The sequence below is a fragment of the Chinchilla lanigera genome, unplaced genomic scaffold, assembly GCF_000276665.1.
Source record: "Chinchilla lanigera isolate Chin_1 unplaced genomic scaffold, ChiLan1.0 scaffold00011, whole genome shotgun sequence".
Lineage (NCBI taxonomy): Eukaryota > Metazoa > Chordata > Mammalia > Rodentia > Chinchillidae > Chinchilla > Chinchilla lanigera.
In genome coordinates this window covers 13,280,327-13,298,418 of record NW_004955412.1, presented here as the reverse complement: position 1 = coordinate 13,298,418, position 18,092 = coordinate 13,280,327, and the positions used below count along the sequence as shown (strand labels likewise).

The 18,092-nt window shown below is 42.6% G+C and overlaps 1 protein-coding gene across 1 annotated transcript; it reads right to left on the bottom strand.

Moving 5' to 3' along the window:
* Window positions 1–204: 204 nt before the first annotated feature.
* Layn (layilin) lies at window positions 205–15,548 on the bottom strand (the record flags this gene model as incomplete). The annotated part of the gene is given in 6 exon segments (XM_013511017.1): window positions 205–949; window positions 3,477–3,576; window positions 5,825–5,908; window positions 6,516–6,548; window positions 10,888–11,045; window positions 15,251–15,548. Coding segments are annotated over 6 exon segments (1,037 nt in total), but the record flags the coding sequence as incomplete, so codon positions are not given.
* Window positions 15,549–18,092: the final 2,544 nt, after the last annotated feature.

Sequence of the window (18,092 nt, the reverse complement as noted above, 5' to 3'; positions counted from 1 at the left end):
ACTAACATTCTACTTCTTGCTTTTTACTCGATTTTATACTGTGAAAAAGGAAAAAAGAAACCCACATATGAGAATTGCTGATGTGTAGGCCATCCTGGGGCTACCAGACATGGGCTTTGAAAAGATTCTGTGGTTTCTGTCTCTTTGTGATTACACATGCTGCTCTATAGAGCAAAGAAAACAGAACCTAGAGATCGGTTTTTGAAGTGCCACAGCCACAGCCTTTATCCTTGCCAGTTAAAGCAATGAAAAAGTAACTAAGACACGGGGTGTAAAATGCAGGTTATTTTCTTGGGCCTCAGGACTCTCCCTTGGGAGTCAGAAGTAACCAACTGACTGGCATTTATTGAGACACTACTACATGCCCGACCCTGGCCAACGTGGTTTCTCATAAGGCTGAGTGAGAACCTGGGGTAAGGGATACAGGCAGAACTTGGGGATCCAGTGGGATGATGGGGATCACATGCTCACCCCAGGACTTGACCTGAGCTTTTCCACAGACCTCCTATTTCCTATAGAAAGTAGGAAAATTTTGCTCCTCATGTCTTTCCCACTCTTGCCAGTCCAGTTTTTCTCCCATGTATCCTAGTAGCCATATATTTCATTTTCCACCCATCCAGACTCCTTGCTCCTTCCCCTTTGGTCGGGAGAGAACTCATAAATGTCATTGGTCACAAATCCACTCTCTGCACTGGCCAGAGTGACAAACCCACTTTCTGAAGCGTTCACAGCCATGTTGTCATAGTCACAAGACATGTCATCGGGAGTGGCTTCTCCTGAATGCACCCGGAATGAAATATTCTTCAGGTCTGGCCGGGGCTCAGCTAAGTCAGCTTCACTTTGTTTTCTTATGACGTTGTAAACTTCTAGATCTGGGCTGTTTTCTTGGTAAGGAGAGGGCCAGATGGTGTGTTGCTCCTTTGTGCGAAGGTCTGGCTGCTCCCGTCTTCTAGGAGGAAAGGAAACCAAGGCTGAGTGTTTGAGACCAGGTGACAGGCCATCCCCATGCTTCCCCCTGAGGCAGGAGGAATTAACTCCAAGCAGTCACTAACCTATAGGAGCTGAGCTACATAACCTGCTGCTACTGCTTTGAGGTGGTGGGGGTGGGGAGAAACAAACTAGAGAAGCGTTAGTTCAGAGCAACTGTGTATGTGTCATTTACAGCTGCCAGAGTGTTATGGCTTCTATCTAGCTGTCCCCTCAAAGCCTCAAGTGGAGCTTTTCAAAAATGGCTGGATCTAGGCTGTGTGAAGGTGGATTGAGGGTGTGATACTAGGATTAAGGATGTGTGATGCTAGATTAGTCCTCTAATTGGATTATTGTAGTTCTGGGTGGTAGTGGGAAGCCCCAACCTGGGTGTAGGTGGCACCACCCCAAGGGCTTGTAGTCTGGATGGGATGAGAAGGAAAGGGAAAATGTACAATAGATTCTGTGAAATGGGAAGAAATTGTTCACAAGGAAAAAGGAACTAGGATGGGCGAAAGGGGAAAGGTCAGTAGGGAAAAGGGAAAAAATGCAAGTCAGTCATACTATTAGTGTCTCTTAGGTCATTAAACAGGATGGTTTGAGCTAATATGGATTGGATAAATTTTCATATCTTATATGCTGAGCAACTACTTTAAAGATAGCAACATTTAATGTATTATTGTTATTCTCCAGTTATTTTGTTATGCAATTTTGTTGTACCTTTTTCCCATAAAGTAAAATAAAAAAGAAAGGGAGCCTTGCTGCTCGCTACCTCCTGGCTACTGTGCCATGGATTGCTTCTCCTCTGTGATGCCGCTCTGCCACGCCACCCTGCCTTGGAGCCAGCTGACTATGGAATGAAACCTCTGTACACTGTAACCTGAACTAAATCTTTGTCTTACTTTATGGGTGTCAGGTATTTTGTCCCAGCAATGAAAAAGTAACTAAGACACGGGGTGTAAAATGCAGGTTATTTTCTTGGGCCTCAGGATTTGTCAGTGTCTAGGAATAGAACTGGATATTAAAAAAACACTACATTTTAAAAGACCCATTTTTAAGTGAGATTTAGTATGTCCTTCCATTATGAATATTGGCAGTAAACTGAGCAGTTGACTTTATCACCAACAGAAATCATAGATATTTTCATATCACATCAATTATTAGAGTTACCTTGAAATATTTTTTTTTGGTTTTTGGTTTTTCTCCGGTACCGGGAACCGAACTCACGACCTTGCGCTTGCCAGGCAGGCGCTTTGCCGCTGAGCTAAATCCCCAGCCCCCTCCTTGAAATATTTTACCTTCATCTCTACATCTAGGTTACACTAATTATTCCTACCACTAAATAAGGAAGCATTTGTATTATTATATTCATACATTTAGTTTTGGAAGTATTTTGCTAAACCACAGAACAGTGTAACTGTTTCCTCTTCAACCTAGTATATTTCCTTTTACATATTTAAAAATATCATTTCAAGAAGAGGTCCATAGTCTTCCCCAGACTGTTGCAGGGGTCTGTGGCCCAAGTCAAGGTTAAAAACCCCTGGGATAGATTGATTCTGGTTTGAGTTATACCATGCCCAAATCTTGGTGAGGAAATAAATAGAACAAGGAAGGGAAATCGAGAACAAACTGTAAAAGTAGGCTATTGGAAATTACACTTGCAATTTTTGAACTTAATTCTATTTTTAGAGTCAAAGAAAATAACTAATAAAATGATCATAATAACAGCTAATATTTCAAAGTGCTTACTATATGCCTATTGCATGTGTTCACTGCTTTATTACAATAATCTTTTAAGGAAGTTATGAAATAAAATAGGTTCTAACTGGAATCTTACTAATTCACCCAAATTGGTCACCAAAGAGAGGCAGAACTTCAACTGGGTCTAGTTTTCCTGTTGTGGAATGGGAATACTCTAGGCTTCTTCTGTGTATACCGTGATGACGGGGACTAAAAAGGTGACTGAGAACAGTTCTGTGTACCTGAAGAATGGGGGCACATGATCTTGACCATAAACAGAGGTCTAGGTTACGTACTGTAGAAGTTTTGTCATTATCTACTGTTCTGTACTCCATTAAAAGAAAAGTCAATTACAAGTAATTTGGCTTTTTCCTTTTGAATGAAATGCTCACTTTCAGATCCTTCCAGAATGCTTTGGAACAATCACTTTTCCTATAACACGATGGTCATTCCTTACTCAGTCAACTTTAGAACAAGGACACTTTTGCTGAGTGACACACGGATACAAAGGAAATGAATAACCCACTTCCATCCTTGAAGTGGTTTACACCCTTCCACACACACAAAAATAGACTGTGAGTTCACACTCTTAATCACAAGTAAGCACAAGTGCTTAGCATTTCTGAGTTCCCTGAGGACATCAGAGAATGTACTCTCAGATGTGTCGTGGTCATTCTCTTAAACTGCCATGATTTTTAACAAAGTAAACAGGGCAAATCTTTTTGTACCGGATACACAGGTGTAAGCCTGGGAGTGAAGGTTTTACTCACCTCTTTCTATAGATCCAAACCCAGCACATTACTGCGGTCACCACAAGGAGGAAGAGAGGGATGCTGGGGATTAGGATGTAGGCTAGATTCAAGGGAGCTCCTGAAAAGCAAAGCAGCACATTGCCAGCACTGGTAATTTTTTTTTTTTTTTCTTTTTTGGTGGGAGTGTGTGTTTCAAATCTTAAAAAGCACAGTAAATACAAGGGTTTCCAAAGAATGTATTCCTAGGAAACAGTCACAGTTACTCAAAAAGTCTTCCAGTTTCTGCCTATTCTGGTATCCTAAAAAATAATGCAAATACATTTACATTTTGGGGTCTCTTGCCAATATTGAAAGGGCACTTTTGACAATTAAAGATAAATTTACAGAGAGGAGATTCTCTATGCAGCATTCCTTGGCAGACAGGAGCTGTGGGGGCAGTGTGATGCCTTTGCCTGGCAGTTCGCAGTGTGGGGGGAGTGCTGGCAGAGAAAAGGCAATGAGCCTGAAATCTCAGTATCATTACCATGGAAGAGAAGGTTATTAGAATGCAAAGCCTTCCCAACAGTTCTGACTGTGGCCAGCTGGACTCAGTTGAGCCCATGAACAGTGACTGTGAAGACCACTTAGCATCTGCTTTTCTGAACCTTTTAGTCTTTTAAGACTGCCAGAGATCAATCCCTCAGGGGGATTTGAAAGGAATCAAGGATTGAAAACTAACCACCTCTTCCTTTGCTGATCCAAGATTCCCACCATACCAAGGCTGTTGCTTTTATTTTTTCCTCTGAGGCTACAAATCTGACACCCATCAGAAAACAGAAAACACACTCCCAAATCCACTTTGAATATCCCTATAATAACAACCAACAGTCGGGATGCCACCCACCTTTGCCCAGCCCTGCTCTTTTTTTCAAGGTATTTTTCACACATTATAACTACTGTATAATAAAAAATCTGGACCATTTCACTGACGGGTCCTGAGAGGGAGGTTCTAAATCCTTGGAGTTTTCCAAGTTCAGGATTGGCTTTGTTATGCACGAACCCCTCGGTGGTACCAGAGTTCATTGAAGGAGGTGTCTCAGGATGGGGGCTGACCACACCAGGAAGAGCCACCATGTGATTATAAGGTGGGAGCTTTGAGCTGGGTGGTATCATCCTGACCTTTGCAGACTGAACTGTAACCACATGACCAACCTTCAGATCAGTCATGCTGATGTAATGAAAGCCCAAACAAAACCTCTGGACCCCAAAGCCCAGCGGAGCTTCCTGGTTAGTGTGATTTTATAGAAGACACAGAAGATCTCTATTTAGAACCCTCCCAGACCTCCTCCTATGTGTCTTAACTTAGTTGTTCTGGACTGGCATCTTATATAACAAAATACATAAATACAGGGTTTTTCTGAATTTTGTGAATTGTTCCAGTGAATTACCAAACTTGAGAGGGGGGTTATCGGCTCCTCCTTGGATTTGGATCCACATACTTGGGGTGCAGGTGGCCTGAGGACCCTCAAATTTGTGGCTGATATCTAAAGTGAGGGCAGTTGTGGGTTGTGCCTTTCAGCCGTGGGGTCTGTGTTAATTTGGGTGGTCAGTGTCAGAACTGAATTATATATTCTGTTTTACTTTATGAACACAGTAATCCTCTCAATAGGTAAGAGCAATATCATTACTTCCACTATGAAAGTGATAAAGATGAGGTACAGAGAAATTAAGTGGTTTTTTTAACAGTTGCTCACTGACAAAAACCTAAATTTCCCTCTTGACACTTTGGATGAGAGTGAGGTTGCAAGTCCATTAGCACTCTAATTTACCACTCCATTTGTTTTTTTGTTTTTGTTTTTTTGGTTTTTCTCCAGTACCGGTGATTGAACTCACGACCTTGAACTTGCCGGGCAGGCACTATGCCGCTGGGCTAAATCCCCAGCCCTTTACCACTCCACTTTTCTTTTACCTTTTACGATGTAACATTTTAAGTGTTTTTGTCCACTTCCTCCACTTGTTTCCTAGGTGAATATGAATCACAGGTGTTATGCAGCAGAGCTTGGCTTTTTCTGCTCTCATTTCTTTGTATCTACTCTCTCAGTCCCCACTTGATCCCATTCCCTGTGACTCATGGGTGTCCCAAGGCTCTGTCTTCACACAGATCTTCCGCCATCTGTCTAGTCTGATTTCCCTAACTGTGGTAGGATAGCTCCATATGCAAGTTACAATGATGAAGCCTAAAATGTAATAGTGTTTTCAAAGTCACACTTGTCTAATTTCACGTTTAAGGAATTGCAAGAAAGAACAAAGTAGGGAATACAAACATGGGTAATCTGTGATCGATGGAATCCCATTGTGTGTTTTTTCCAGGTAAGTTCTGTACATACCTTTGTTTTCTTTAAATGTTTCCTTGGCATCTTCTTTCTGGGTTTCTTTGGGAAGAACAGGTGTTGCTGGCTCTGTTCCCTCACCTGGAGAGAGACATACAGACTCGACAGTGTGGCGAAAGCCACTGAAACCCAGCTATACTGTTAGGTCTTGTCAAGTTCGAAGTGGGATGCAAAACATGCAGTGGCAATTTGACCAATGACATTTATAAAGATAGAAATATAAATGGTTGAATTTGATGCTACAGAGGTTTGTCTTCATCTTCTTGGTGAGATCCTTGCTGCCCAGGATCAGACAACAAAACAACCACCAAGAAGTTGTAAACCATATAAAATACTAAAGTGCTAAGGGGAAAACCAGTGACTCACCGCCAGGACCATAAATAATCAGTGTGGCTCACTTCTTGTCTTATTAAACTGTTCCCTTCATATGCAATTGTTCCCTTCATATGTCACTAATAATCAAAAGTAACATTCCAAGATGAGCTTGTAACTGTTGATTTTCAGTTTTGAGAGATGAATATAATAACAGCAAGTAAGAATAAAGAAGTAGTTGCTATGGCTGGTTGTGGTGTAGAACCAAATTGTCTTGGTTGACACAGTGGCCTTTCTGTTGAATAATCTGGTTGTAAATCCATTAAGTGAGTGTATAAACAGCTACATTAACCCAAATCTTAAATAACAGCCTTACCTCCAGGCCTTGTAGAAGGAGCTGTTGGTTTTTCTACAGCAGGAAAAAAAAATGAAAATAATAACTAGATTTTTTCTTCATCTGCATAAAATTAGATTATCACATCCATTTCCAATAAACTATTTATTGTCACCAGATTATTTACTGTACCAGATACCAAGGGCTAACGAGTTAGATCAAAAGAATTACTTCTGCATAAGATTAACCTACCTCTCAGTTTTAATTTGGTGCCTTTTTTTAAAAAGGGGTTAAAATTTACACATGTGAATCTTCAAATATACACAAAAATAGAAAGTCTGCTGTAATGCACCCTTATACACTGTTAAGCAGCTTCCATGCTATCAATGTAGTTAACACAGTTTCAACAATATCTCCTACTCCCTGTCTACACGAGTCCTGCATGGTTTTAAAGCAATTCAAGATTATTTTATCAATGCATAGTGGGGGTGTATTAGAGAGGAACAAACGCTGATTTCCAAGCATTAAAAATAGCTGAGGGACTGCGCAACACAAAGGCAGAGAGATGTGATCAGCTCTGAGTTATTTTAAATACTTCCAAGAGCCTCAGGAAAGTGAGAATGCAGACAACCCAGGCCAAGTTTTCTCCCTTTGATTGACTGCTTGTCTTGACAGCAAGTCTCTTATATCAATCAGATACCATGGGGTTCATAGGAATAGGGTTCATAAGGGTGCGATTTTATTTTATTTTATTTTATTTTTTTTTTTCCGGTACCAGGGATTGAACTCATGACCTTGCACTTGCTGGGCAGGCGCTGTGCTGCTGAGCTAAATCCCCAGCCCCTAAGGGTGAGATTTTAGAAATCACATTCCCAAGACCCAGATGTCAAATCTATTCTGGTTTCATTCAGAAACTTTTAATTATCAGGGAAATATGAGAGAGAGAGAGAAAGAGAGAGAGAGAGCGAGAGAAAATAGAGGCGATGCAAATATATTTACATAATTCAAAAAAAGCCACATTTGTATAGCACAACAACTCTTGATAATCTCCTACCTCTTTTGTCTGTAACTCACTATTATTTGTCTATTTGTTTTCCTGAGAAACTATTTTGTAGATAATAATATGTAAAACGATAACCATTGATAATTTCCTACCATTTTGTCTGTAATATGCTAAGTCCCTCCTATTATTATGTTATCCTTGTTTTACTCTTTAAAATAAAAAAATTTTTAAAAAAAGCCACATCTGTAGTGCCTACTATATGAAAAAAATGATTCTAAGTGATTTATAAGAACAAATTAAATTTTGATAACAGCCTTATGAGGGAGCTTCACTATTATTCTGGTTTTGTACTTGAGGAAACCAAAATATAGGGAGATTGAATAATTTGTAAATTCAAGGCTAGTAAGTAACTGAACTGGGATTTCAACCAAGTAAATTCTTTTTTTGGTTTTTTTTTCTGGTACAGGAACTGAACTCACGACCTTGAGCTTGCCAGGCAGGCGCTGTGCCACTGAGCTAAATCCCCAGCCCCTCAACCAAGTAAATTCAAATAAGATTAGACTAGGAAGGAGACAGAATGAAAATAGTAAGCAGACATAACTGTGTTAGGTAGTGGAGAAAAAAATAATCTTGGCCATCTAAGGAGCTTATATTCTACAGAATGAACAAAAATGTGGATGTATAAGGTACTACTTAATATTAATTTCATATTACATTAATATACATAATATAGCCAATAACATTTCATGTTCTACTTATGTAGTTATCTTTCCAAAGTGCAGAAACGCAGTAAGCATAGCCCAAGCTTGCGACATTTCCATCAATCCCAGCACATTCATCGTCTGAGCTTCTGATTATTTTTTTGTCTGATTTTCCCTAAATATTCTTGTGCCTTTAGCATACCTCAGAAACAACCAAGTGTTCAGCTCTGGCTAGCACGCCACCTACTCCACAGGGCCACATGCTTGAATTAGTTTTGGGAATAATATCATTCACCCAGTCCCATCTCATCCTGTGGGAACCACGGAAGTAATCTTCCCCTAGCCCGTGAAATGGATGTTTCCAGACTGAGCACCAGCCATGTCCCTGTTTCCAGGGACAAACCTGGAAACAGGCAGTTAAAGCACTGTGTGAGGAGAAGCACCTATTGTAGTTTTGAGGGGTCCTGAAATCCTTCCAAAAGAAATTATCTTTTTAACTTTCTATTTTGAAATAATTTTAGGTTTATGAAAATTTGCAGGAACAGTACAGAGAATTCTCATGTGTCATTCACCTTCTCATTTTACCACATTTCTGTATCTATCAACTTATCGCTGCATCTTACATACATGCATGTATTTATATACATATATGTACACACACACACACATATTACATTTTTCCAGAGTAATGTGCAGACATCGTACCTCTTTATTCCTAAATACTTAGTCCATATTTAAGAAGGGACAGGTGCATTTTCTGTATAACCACAATAGAATGAAATCAACATTGATATATTATCTAATCTACAGACCTTATTCATATTCTGCCAATTCTCCTGATAATGTCACTTATAGAAAATCATCATCTTCACTGTCACCACCTCTACCACCATCATGATCTAGGATCCAACCAAGGATAACTTGCTGCACTTAGCTTTTAACTGACATTCAACTTGAACCTGAAGGGTGAGATGAGTTGACTGGGAAGTGCAGGAAACAGCAGTGAAGAGCTCTTGGGGGAACGACACTGGGTGCAGAGGTGTTGCAGTAGAACGGGGAGAGGAATAGTGGTGTTGAGAACTGAGGGCAGAGAAGGAGGCAAGGGTCTGATCATGCCGACCCTTTCCTTGCAATGCTAAATTGTATGAATTATCCTGAGGATAAGTGGTTACATAAAAGCAGTGTGTTAGTTCTTCTCTGCATACCCACCTCCCTCCACTGGATCTGTGCTCTGTGTCCTGGGAGGCTGATCTCTATGCACTACGTTACTGGGAACCCCTTGTCCTTTGTTTCCTGAGTTAGTCGATGGGAGGCAAAAGCAAATCAGAGGGTACGAAGAAAGAAAGGTCACTGTATTTATTCTTCACGACCTTCCAGGTCAGCGTGGTTGGCCTGGAGCTACGTTCTGTTAGATACTTTGCCATCTCCTGTTCTTTGCCTACACTTCTGAAAATACGCTTTTTATTATATTCTCCTTATTAAACTCTTTGAGTGTATCATCTTTTTCTGTCCAGAACTCAGCCTAAATAATGCAGGCAATGGCAAATGTAATAAAGAGTATGATTTTCTTTGCACAAAGGTATCAAGTTGAAAAAAAATAAAAGGCTATTGAAGCAAATTTCAAAATCTCTTACTTCAAAAAACATTCAAGAAGTACACACATTTAAACCAGCAAGCTAACAGAATACAGTTTAACAAAAGTGATGGGAAACTAGTTTGTAACAAGTGTTCTGCTCTCCCTGCTTTAGGAAGGTGACCTGTTAACTGACCCAGTCTGTTTTTACAAGCTCCTGCCTGGGACAACTTTGATTGGGAAGGCCAGGTCACTGAAGAAAATAGTTCACCTGATGGTATAAGAGGGGAAAAAAACATTTTTCAGTAGCAAAAATTGCCCCCAAGCATAGTCCAATTGAAACAATTTTAAAATGACAGTGTTACTTAGACTCAAACTAGATATAACTAGTCACTCTAGTACTATCAGGAAAGAAGGCAGAATTGAGGCCAAGCAGTTGGCTTCAGGGAAGTGAGAAACTTTAGGGATGGACTGAATCAGCTGAAGTTTAAATCTAAGTCCATTATAATAAAGGAGTCTGGGAAACCTCAGCAGAGTGAGACTGGCTTATAGCCAGTTCGAAACCCTTACAGACCTAGAAGCAAATCCAGATTGATTTTGCAAGGCATACACAAAGGAAGTGGTCTGGGGAGCTTCAGCTTGTTCATCAAAGCGTCTGCCATCTCTGCCTAGTGCCAGTGAAGCTGACATACTTTATCGTTTGCCCCTTCTGGTCATTGTTGTGTTTCCTTAAATTCCCAGAAAATAATCTCACATGGCTGTTGGAGAATTTGTAGAACAATGGTCAGGTTATTCCAAACTCCTGTAACCAACTTCACTTGTGGAACAAGTAAGAATTCATGTTTTTCCATGAAGATAGCTCTTTCTTTTAAGTCTTGCTTTATCATACTGATATTACATTCTTTCTTTTTTTTAATCCCCTTTCCTAGCATCTAGCATTGCTTTGCTAAAATTACTCTTGAGCGAGGAAGTGTCACTGCATGTCTCTTTACAAGAATTCTCAAAGTTTAATGATGCTGGCATTTGTAACAAGCTTTCTCGGTGACCACACAACCTATTCTTGGCACTAACAATTACTTATAAAAGGAGAGAGGAGGTTGAACATTTAGTCACATAGCCTGGGACAGGATTCATTACCGTCAGAGTATTTGCAAATGAAATTGTTTTTCATGTTGCATCGGTCATCATTCCACTGGAACATGTAGGGGCCCCCGAGGCCAGCAGGTGCTGATGGCTGGTGGTACATGACCACGCAGATCTCGCTGCCACAGGAGGGCTCATCCACATACCAGTTCCTGTAGGAAAAGGATCAAGAATGGAGGCGACTGGAGAAACATATGCCAAGGCTTTCAAGTCTTGGTTTTCCCATCAGGTTCCATTGAGTTGTGAACACAAGATTCTACTTCAGAGCACAAGGAGGGTGGATGAGAATTGAATCACTGCCAGTATGCACAACAACATGCTTTATAATATAAACATCACAATCAGTCATCTGACATTTGAGACATCTTTACAGGGAGGAATATATTACCTTATGATGTCTCCAGAGTAGTTATGATAAAAAGCAGCTAGTAGGGGTAGCTGGCTGATATTATTTCTGTTTTGCTTTCTGCTAGTTGGGTTTTGCTCCTCTTTTCTAAAGATCAGATGCACTGAAGAGACATGATGTATCTCATGCAGAACATGCCCTGCTTCCATCTCTTCTGCCTTTTAACAGCTGCAACTGCCTTCCCAGCCTTGGAGGTAGATGGAAAGTTCAGGCATCTGAGCAAAATATCCCAAGACATGGAGGCCGTCAAAGTAGGTGAGGGGATGGGAAAAGGCAGGAGGGCCATTTTTTAAAGCCATTTCCACTTGATCAGTCTGATAAACCCTTCAGCCTGCCCTGCCAGATGTCTCATCTTTGCTCTCTGAATAGGTGCATTCATAGCCTTAGCTCCACTTTTCAGAGGTACCTGGAATTAAATGGTGCTGCCACATAGCTGGGTATATGGGTGGCAGGTTAAAGCTTTGGATCCTATAGGACAGTGGTGGCAAACCTATGGCATGCATGCCACAGCAGGCCTGCAGAGCCATCTCTACTGGAACACGAGCCAAGTCACCCCAGTAGCCAAGCACTGGGTAACAGTTACTGTTTTTTCTAAACTAAAACTTCAGCCTTCAGTTTTAATTGCAGTGTTGGCACTTTACGATAAATAAGTGGGTTTGGGGTTGCAGTTTGGGCACTCGGTCTCTAAAAGGCTCACCGTCACTGCCATAGGAAGTCTAAATCTGTAAGCATCTACACCACGTGTTACTCCAGGCCAGGCTTTGTGGTCTTTCTGGCTTCTCATCTGAGCTGTTTTTCTCCAGGGCTGGCATTTTGCCCTGAAACCCAGACTATTTAGCTGGGCCCTGCTGCTTTGTCTCACTCTTGTCAGATCTCCTCCTAAGCAAAAAGACAGCTAAAAGAAAGGTCCCTTGGAAACACTAAGTATGGCTCAGTCCTGTGTTGTAGTCAGCCAAATGGAGAACCATTTGCTGTACCCACCGAGTATTTCCGGAATAGCTAAGCCTGGAATGAGCACTTCGTGGACGTTATGCCTGGACAGCTGGGGACATGATGTAGGCTGAGCTTTGCACCTCATTAATTACCTCCAGCCCATTTTCTAACTCCATTGACCCTCCCCACTGACTTATGGATTTATGTTATTTAGTCTCAAAGATAGATGGAATGTTATGGCTGGTGCATACTTTTTGCACTTGAGCCAGTTTTCAGGCTCAGAACTCACTGACAGAGGGAGAGCCCAGGTGCTCGAGAGGAAACACTCCGTAACACTGTGGCAGGTGCATATGATAACAATTTCTCTTATCTTTTCTCCAAAGGAGCCTCTGAGCATTTACTCATAACCATACCCTGGAGAAGCGGCTATATCCAAATATTATAATGAATGTTTGACACAGGGTCTAAGGTGATGTTGATACTCAGGCTGGAAGTGTCATCAGAGCTACTTATGAGAGTAGGAGCTGTTGGTGTCAGATATTAAATAGAGAATCAGCTCATAATAGCACCCAGCCAGTAGTCATTGTCCCACTCCCCAAATACAGGAATTGAATAGACCTATTTGATAGTTGGTGCAGTTTTGCATTGGCTCCTTAGCCTATTGTAGTGGAGGCCAAGTGGAAGCTTCTTAAATTACACTTCTCCCCTCCCCATCCAAGGTACTAAGTAAAACATATCTTATTCAGGGGAAGATGGTAGAAAATAATTAAGACCTGGAGAACGCGGGACATTGTTCTCCATCATATCTCTGTATAATTCACTAGTGTGACTCCTGCAAAAATCAGGCAGATCTTATGGATAATAACAGAGTAGCACACACTCAACCTAGTAGAATCCCTGATTGTAGTTGCTGTGTCATATATAGTACGTTGGGTATTTAGTATGCAGAATCTGGTGAATGCAATTTTTTTCTGTCTGTATCAGAAAGAGAATAACAGTATGCATTCATAGAGAATGAATAACAGTATACCCTCATGGCCTTGCCTCAGGGCTATATCGATTTTTCTCACTTGTATCATACTATGGTGTGAAGAGGCCTGGATTTCTAGGCATCCTCTGTAAAAGGACACTGTTCCACTATATTGCTGACATCATGCCAATTGGGCCAGATGAGCAAGAATTAGAACAATGGATGCCTCAGCAAGGCTCACATGCTTCCAAGGCTTGAAGGTAAGTCCTATGAATATTCAGGGAACTTCTACTTCATTAAAATGTATATGTGTCCAGTGATCTAGAGAATACTATAACATCCCTTTTGAATTAAAGAACAAACTATTACATCATACAATAACTTGAAAAAGGAGCACAGTACTTGGCAGGTCACTTGAGGTTCTAGGAGCAGCATATTTCTCACATGGGAATACTACTGCGGCCCAGGATCAGCTGACATGAAATCTGGTCAGCTTGGAGTGAGATGCAATGCAGAAAAGGACTGTGAAACTGGTTTTGGGTGTGTGCAAGCAGGCTTACTACTTGGCCCATATGATCCAGCGGACCCTATTATGAGAAAAGCTAGTGATGCAGAAAACAATGTCATATAGAACCCATGGCATGCCTCAATGAAAGAATCATGATGTAGGGTTCTGGAGCAAGGCCGTATCATCTGTAGCTGAGAACTAGTCACCTTTAAAAAACTCATGGTTTTCTACTAAGTAAGGCGCATCAAACAAGAGATGGTGCAGCCCAACCTGCCTGTAATGAGTTACATGATGTCAAACAAACCTTATCATAAGATGGAAGAGGTCTATCTAGGACCAAAGGGCACTGTATGGTCAGGGAGAGCAGATTATCTTGGTATCTACTGTTGCTGTACCAGAGCTTTTCCCTCAGCTCACACCTGTAGTGCCTGGAAGAGTCCCTTATGACTAGCAGATGCAGAATTTGTTTCACGGTGGGGCCAGGCTAAGCAATGATGAACAAGCTGCAGTGGACAGTAGCTGCACTGCATCTCTGCTCAGAGGTGGCCTTGAAAGATTGTGGTAAGTGAACACCTTTTCACTGGCCAGAGTTTTAGTTGATGCATTTGGTTAACCACTTGCATGGAAATAGCAGTTATTGGAAGTTAGACCTATACTGACTGAGCCAACTTATGATAAAGTTTGTTTAACATCATGTAACTCAGGGGGAAGGTAAGTAGCATGGCCAGCTGATCAAAGGAAGAGGCCTGAAAGACTGGGGATAAGGAAGTCCTGGGTAGAATGATGCGCAGAGACACATGGGAATGTACGTAAAATGAAAAATTGTATGTCACATGCAAGCCTCACCAGGGAGCATCTATCATAGTAGTGCCACTGAACAGCCAGGGAGGTAAAATGATTCTGATAGGTGATGCCGGCCGTCCTGATAGCAGCCATTCCAGCTACCTTAGTACTAGACAATAGATATAAGTAGACTAATCATGGTGGGAGGGGGATGGAGTTTATGCATGGGGGTAACAGATTGGCTCCTGACCACCAACACTGATCTGGCCACTAAGACTGCGAAATGTCCAGAAGCAGAGAACCAGTGCTCCATCTCTGACGGAGCACAAGCACTTGAGGAGAGCAACATGGCCAGTTAACTACACTGGAACCCTGAAAGGGCCAATGACTCATTTTGGTAGGAACAGATACACAGTCTGGGCATGGGTTTGCCTTTCCTGCCACAGGGCCTTTCTCAGCACTGCTATCCAAAGTATTTAACCTATCAGAACAGGATTATAAATAACGTCTCATCAGACAAAAAGAACCGGTGATGCTAGGCTTTACCCTCCTGACCAGAACACTGCTCATCAGTCTGGCCCAAGTCAAAGCTGAGCTCACTACCTGCACCACCCTGCTCTGGTCAGGGGCTGTGACTATATCCTGGTTTCTGCCTGGCTCATATTCTCCCCTTCCCCATGGATCTGGCACCACGGACCTAGCTGTCTCTTCTGAGTTATGCTATGAGAACCAGCTGCTGTGGGTTCTACACACTTACCTAAATTTTGACGTGCTGCCATCAGTCCAAGCATAAAGGTCCTGGCAGGCTGTACTATTGCTTTGTTTCTCTTCATGCCTTCTGAGCCCAATCCAGAAATCACCATCAGATGCCAAAAGGTTTTCAATGAACATTTGTATCAGTCTCTGCTCGTCTTCAGACTCGATGCTGACGAGCTGGCCCCCATCCCTCTTGCAGGCTTCTTTGGCTTCCTCAAAGTCAAGTCTTCGAGAAGCATCATGGAAGTGAATGACTTTATAACAAGGCCTCTGTGTCCCTCCCCGGCAGACCAGCTGCCCTACAGAACAAAGAAGGCAACCTGTTTCAATGTCCACAAAAAGTATACCAGGAAGGGGGTGATCCTATCCCTGGACAGCAATTCTGATTACTCATCAGCGGACTGTTAGCATGTGAGTTAGGGTTTCCAGAGAAAATGAACACTCTACTCAGCATAGAGATGCAGTGATTTAAACTCCGATGTCCATACTGTCTAAGGGCACCATGTTTTGCTTTTTCTGTTACAAATTCTTGTAAAGCAGACATCACTGTCTTAAAAGAGAAGCTGATGAATATTGATGGTTTCACATAAGGCACACAAATAACACTTTTAAGCCATGAGAGAGTCTCAGGGGATTAGTGTGTCTGGAAGTAGTTATCTTTGTTAAGTGGTTCCTTCAGATAAGAGAGGCGTTCTAAAGTCAGGTACGAATTCCTCTACCTATGAAACAGGACTAATTTGCTCAATCTCTCAGGTGAGCAGAAGCTAATAGCATTCGATGTACAGAATTTCCTGCTACTGATGGTTCTCTGACTCAAAGACAACAGCTAAGTCTTACTCTCCTTTCCCGTAGTAAGGGCTTTATATTTACATACTACCTTATCTCATTTAAACCTCATACCCAACCTCTGATGTAAACATTGTTTATGCCCCATCTTACAGTTGAGAAAAACAAGACTTAGAGTAACCAAGTAATTTGGCTAAGGTCAAATTATTAGCTATCAGCAGCACTGTCCAAGCCAGAACACGGATCTGATGTCAAAGTCATGAGCTATATACACTTCTGGCTTCCCATGCCATCCTGAATTTAGTTTGCACTGGGAGTCTATGTAATGTGTCTCATCTGATTGATACCTGAAGGGCTGAAAATTATTGCAGAAAAAAGGAACAGGATTTTACTGAGAAGCTAGTAACGAAAACTATCAGTATATGCCATTCTACTTTGTGTCTGGGAGGTTAAAGGCTTGCTACAACTGCTATCTTAGTCTCAGTGGTCATTCTTCTGTTCTTCTTGTTTTTTTTTTTTTTTTTCCCATTTTCATTCATTACTCCTTTGTTCAGTCATCATTTATTGAGCTAGGTGCTGAGAATACAGAAACAAATGCCAGTTCTTACACCAGCGGAGCCCACAGCGTATTTCTGCATCTAAATGCACAAAATGAAAACCACATTTCAACAAGGAGAGTAGTCTCCTGGCAATGAGAGAGCCGAGCTGTGGGCTGTGGGGGTGAACTGCTACCACAGAGTGAGGGGTGAAGGATTTTAGTTTGGGAATCTCTTTCCAGAACTTCTGGCACGTTCTCATTTTCCAAACTTGTTTTACAGCAGTGGAAGAAGCCAAATAGCTTTTACTAGTCCCAATACTGTCCAGCATACAGGGCAAAAGGCCACACAGACAGTAAACTACTTTATGGGAAAGAGCACATACAGATGATCCAGAGAGCTCCAGTGAATTTTTATTTTCTATGTCTTCTCTCATCACATTGATAAAGAAATTCTCAAAAAGCAACAAATTGGAAGAGCCTTGGACCTTTCCCCTTTCCTGCCATTTTTTAAAAAAGATATTGTTGCTAAATGGAGCAACTCTAACTGGAGGGGTCCACCGGCAAATTGGGGGGGTTCAAAAGGAAAAGAACGTTCTCACCAAGAGATGTTCCAGAGACTGTGGCTGAGGGGTGGCCAGGGGCTGGGGCTGGGTGAGCCAAGATTCTGTGATTCCTTAAAGGTGGCTTCAAAATCAGTAGAGAAAAGGCAAAGGCCTGCCTGGTGACTAGCATAACACAAGCTGGAGTTGAATTCACTGGCAGCCCTCGTTTTTCCACGCCAGATTGTCAAGGGGAAACATAACACCTTAGTCGGGCTTCCTGTATGGTCCAGTCTGGCCACACATTGCGAGTCTGCAGTGAATGCCAGAGACAGCCAGAGCTGGAAGGAGGCCGAGAGCCCATCTGGTTCCCCTGCCTTCAGGAAGTGTCTTTCTCCTCATCTGCAGGAAGGGGAAGGGTGGGCGGGCCTTCTGCCCCCTACCACCAAGCACCAAGCTTAGCAGCCCAAGGCCAAGCAGCTCAGTTAGGAGCTGCCCCATACCCCACCCCGCCGCCGTCCTGAGACCAACTTTAGATTCCTCAAAGCAGCCTACAGCGGGGATGCCCGGGTGGAGGAAGTTCCTACTCTTCTCGGTCTCTCCGATAGAGCTGTGGGCTGCCAGAGAGGGGGACCCGGGGAAAGGGCGCGGATACTTCCCCTCCACATGCAGAACAACTGAAAGAGGCAAGAAGCCAGGTCACAGTACCTCCGCTAGGGTCCGAGTCCGAGGCTGATGACAGGAAAGGAGGAAGGAAGCAGACAGAGTCACTGCGCGGAGTCAGGCGGGGCGCGTCCCGCGCTCGCCAGGCTGCTTTCGCGATCCCTAAGCGCTTTCCTTTCGCCGCGGGAGCCGGCCATCCTCCCCCAGGGGCAGCGGGGGTAGCAGGCGGGGTGCAGCTCCCCGCCGCCGCCTGCGTGGCCGGCTCCCCGGGCGAGCGGCGCACGGGGGTGGGTTGGGGAGCCTGCGCCCCGAGGGGG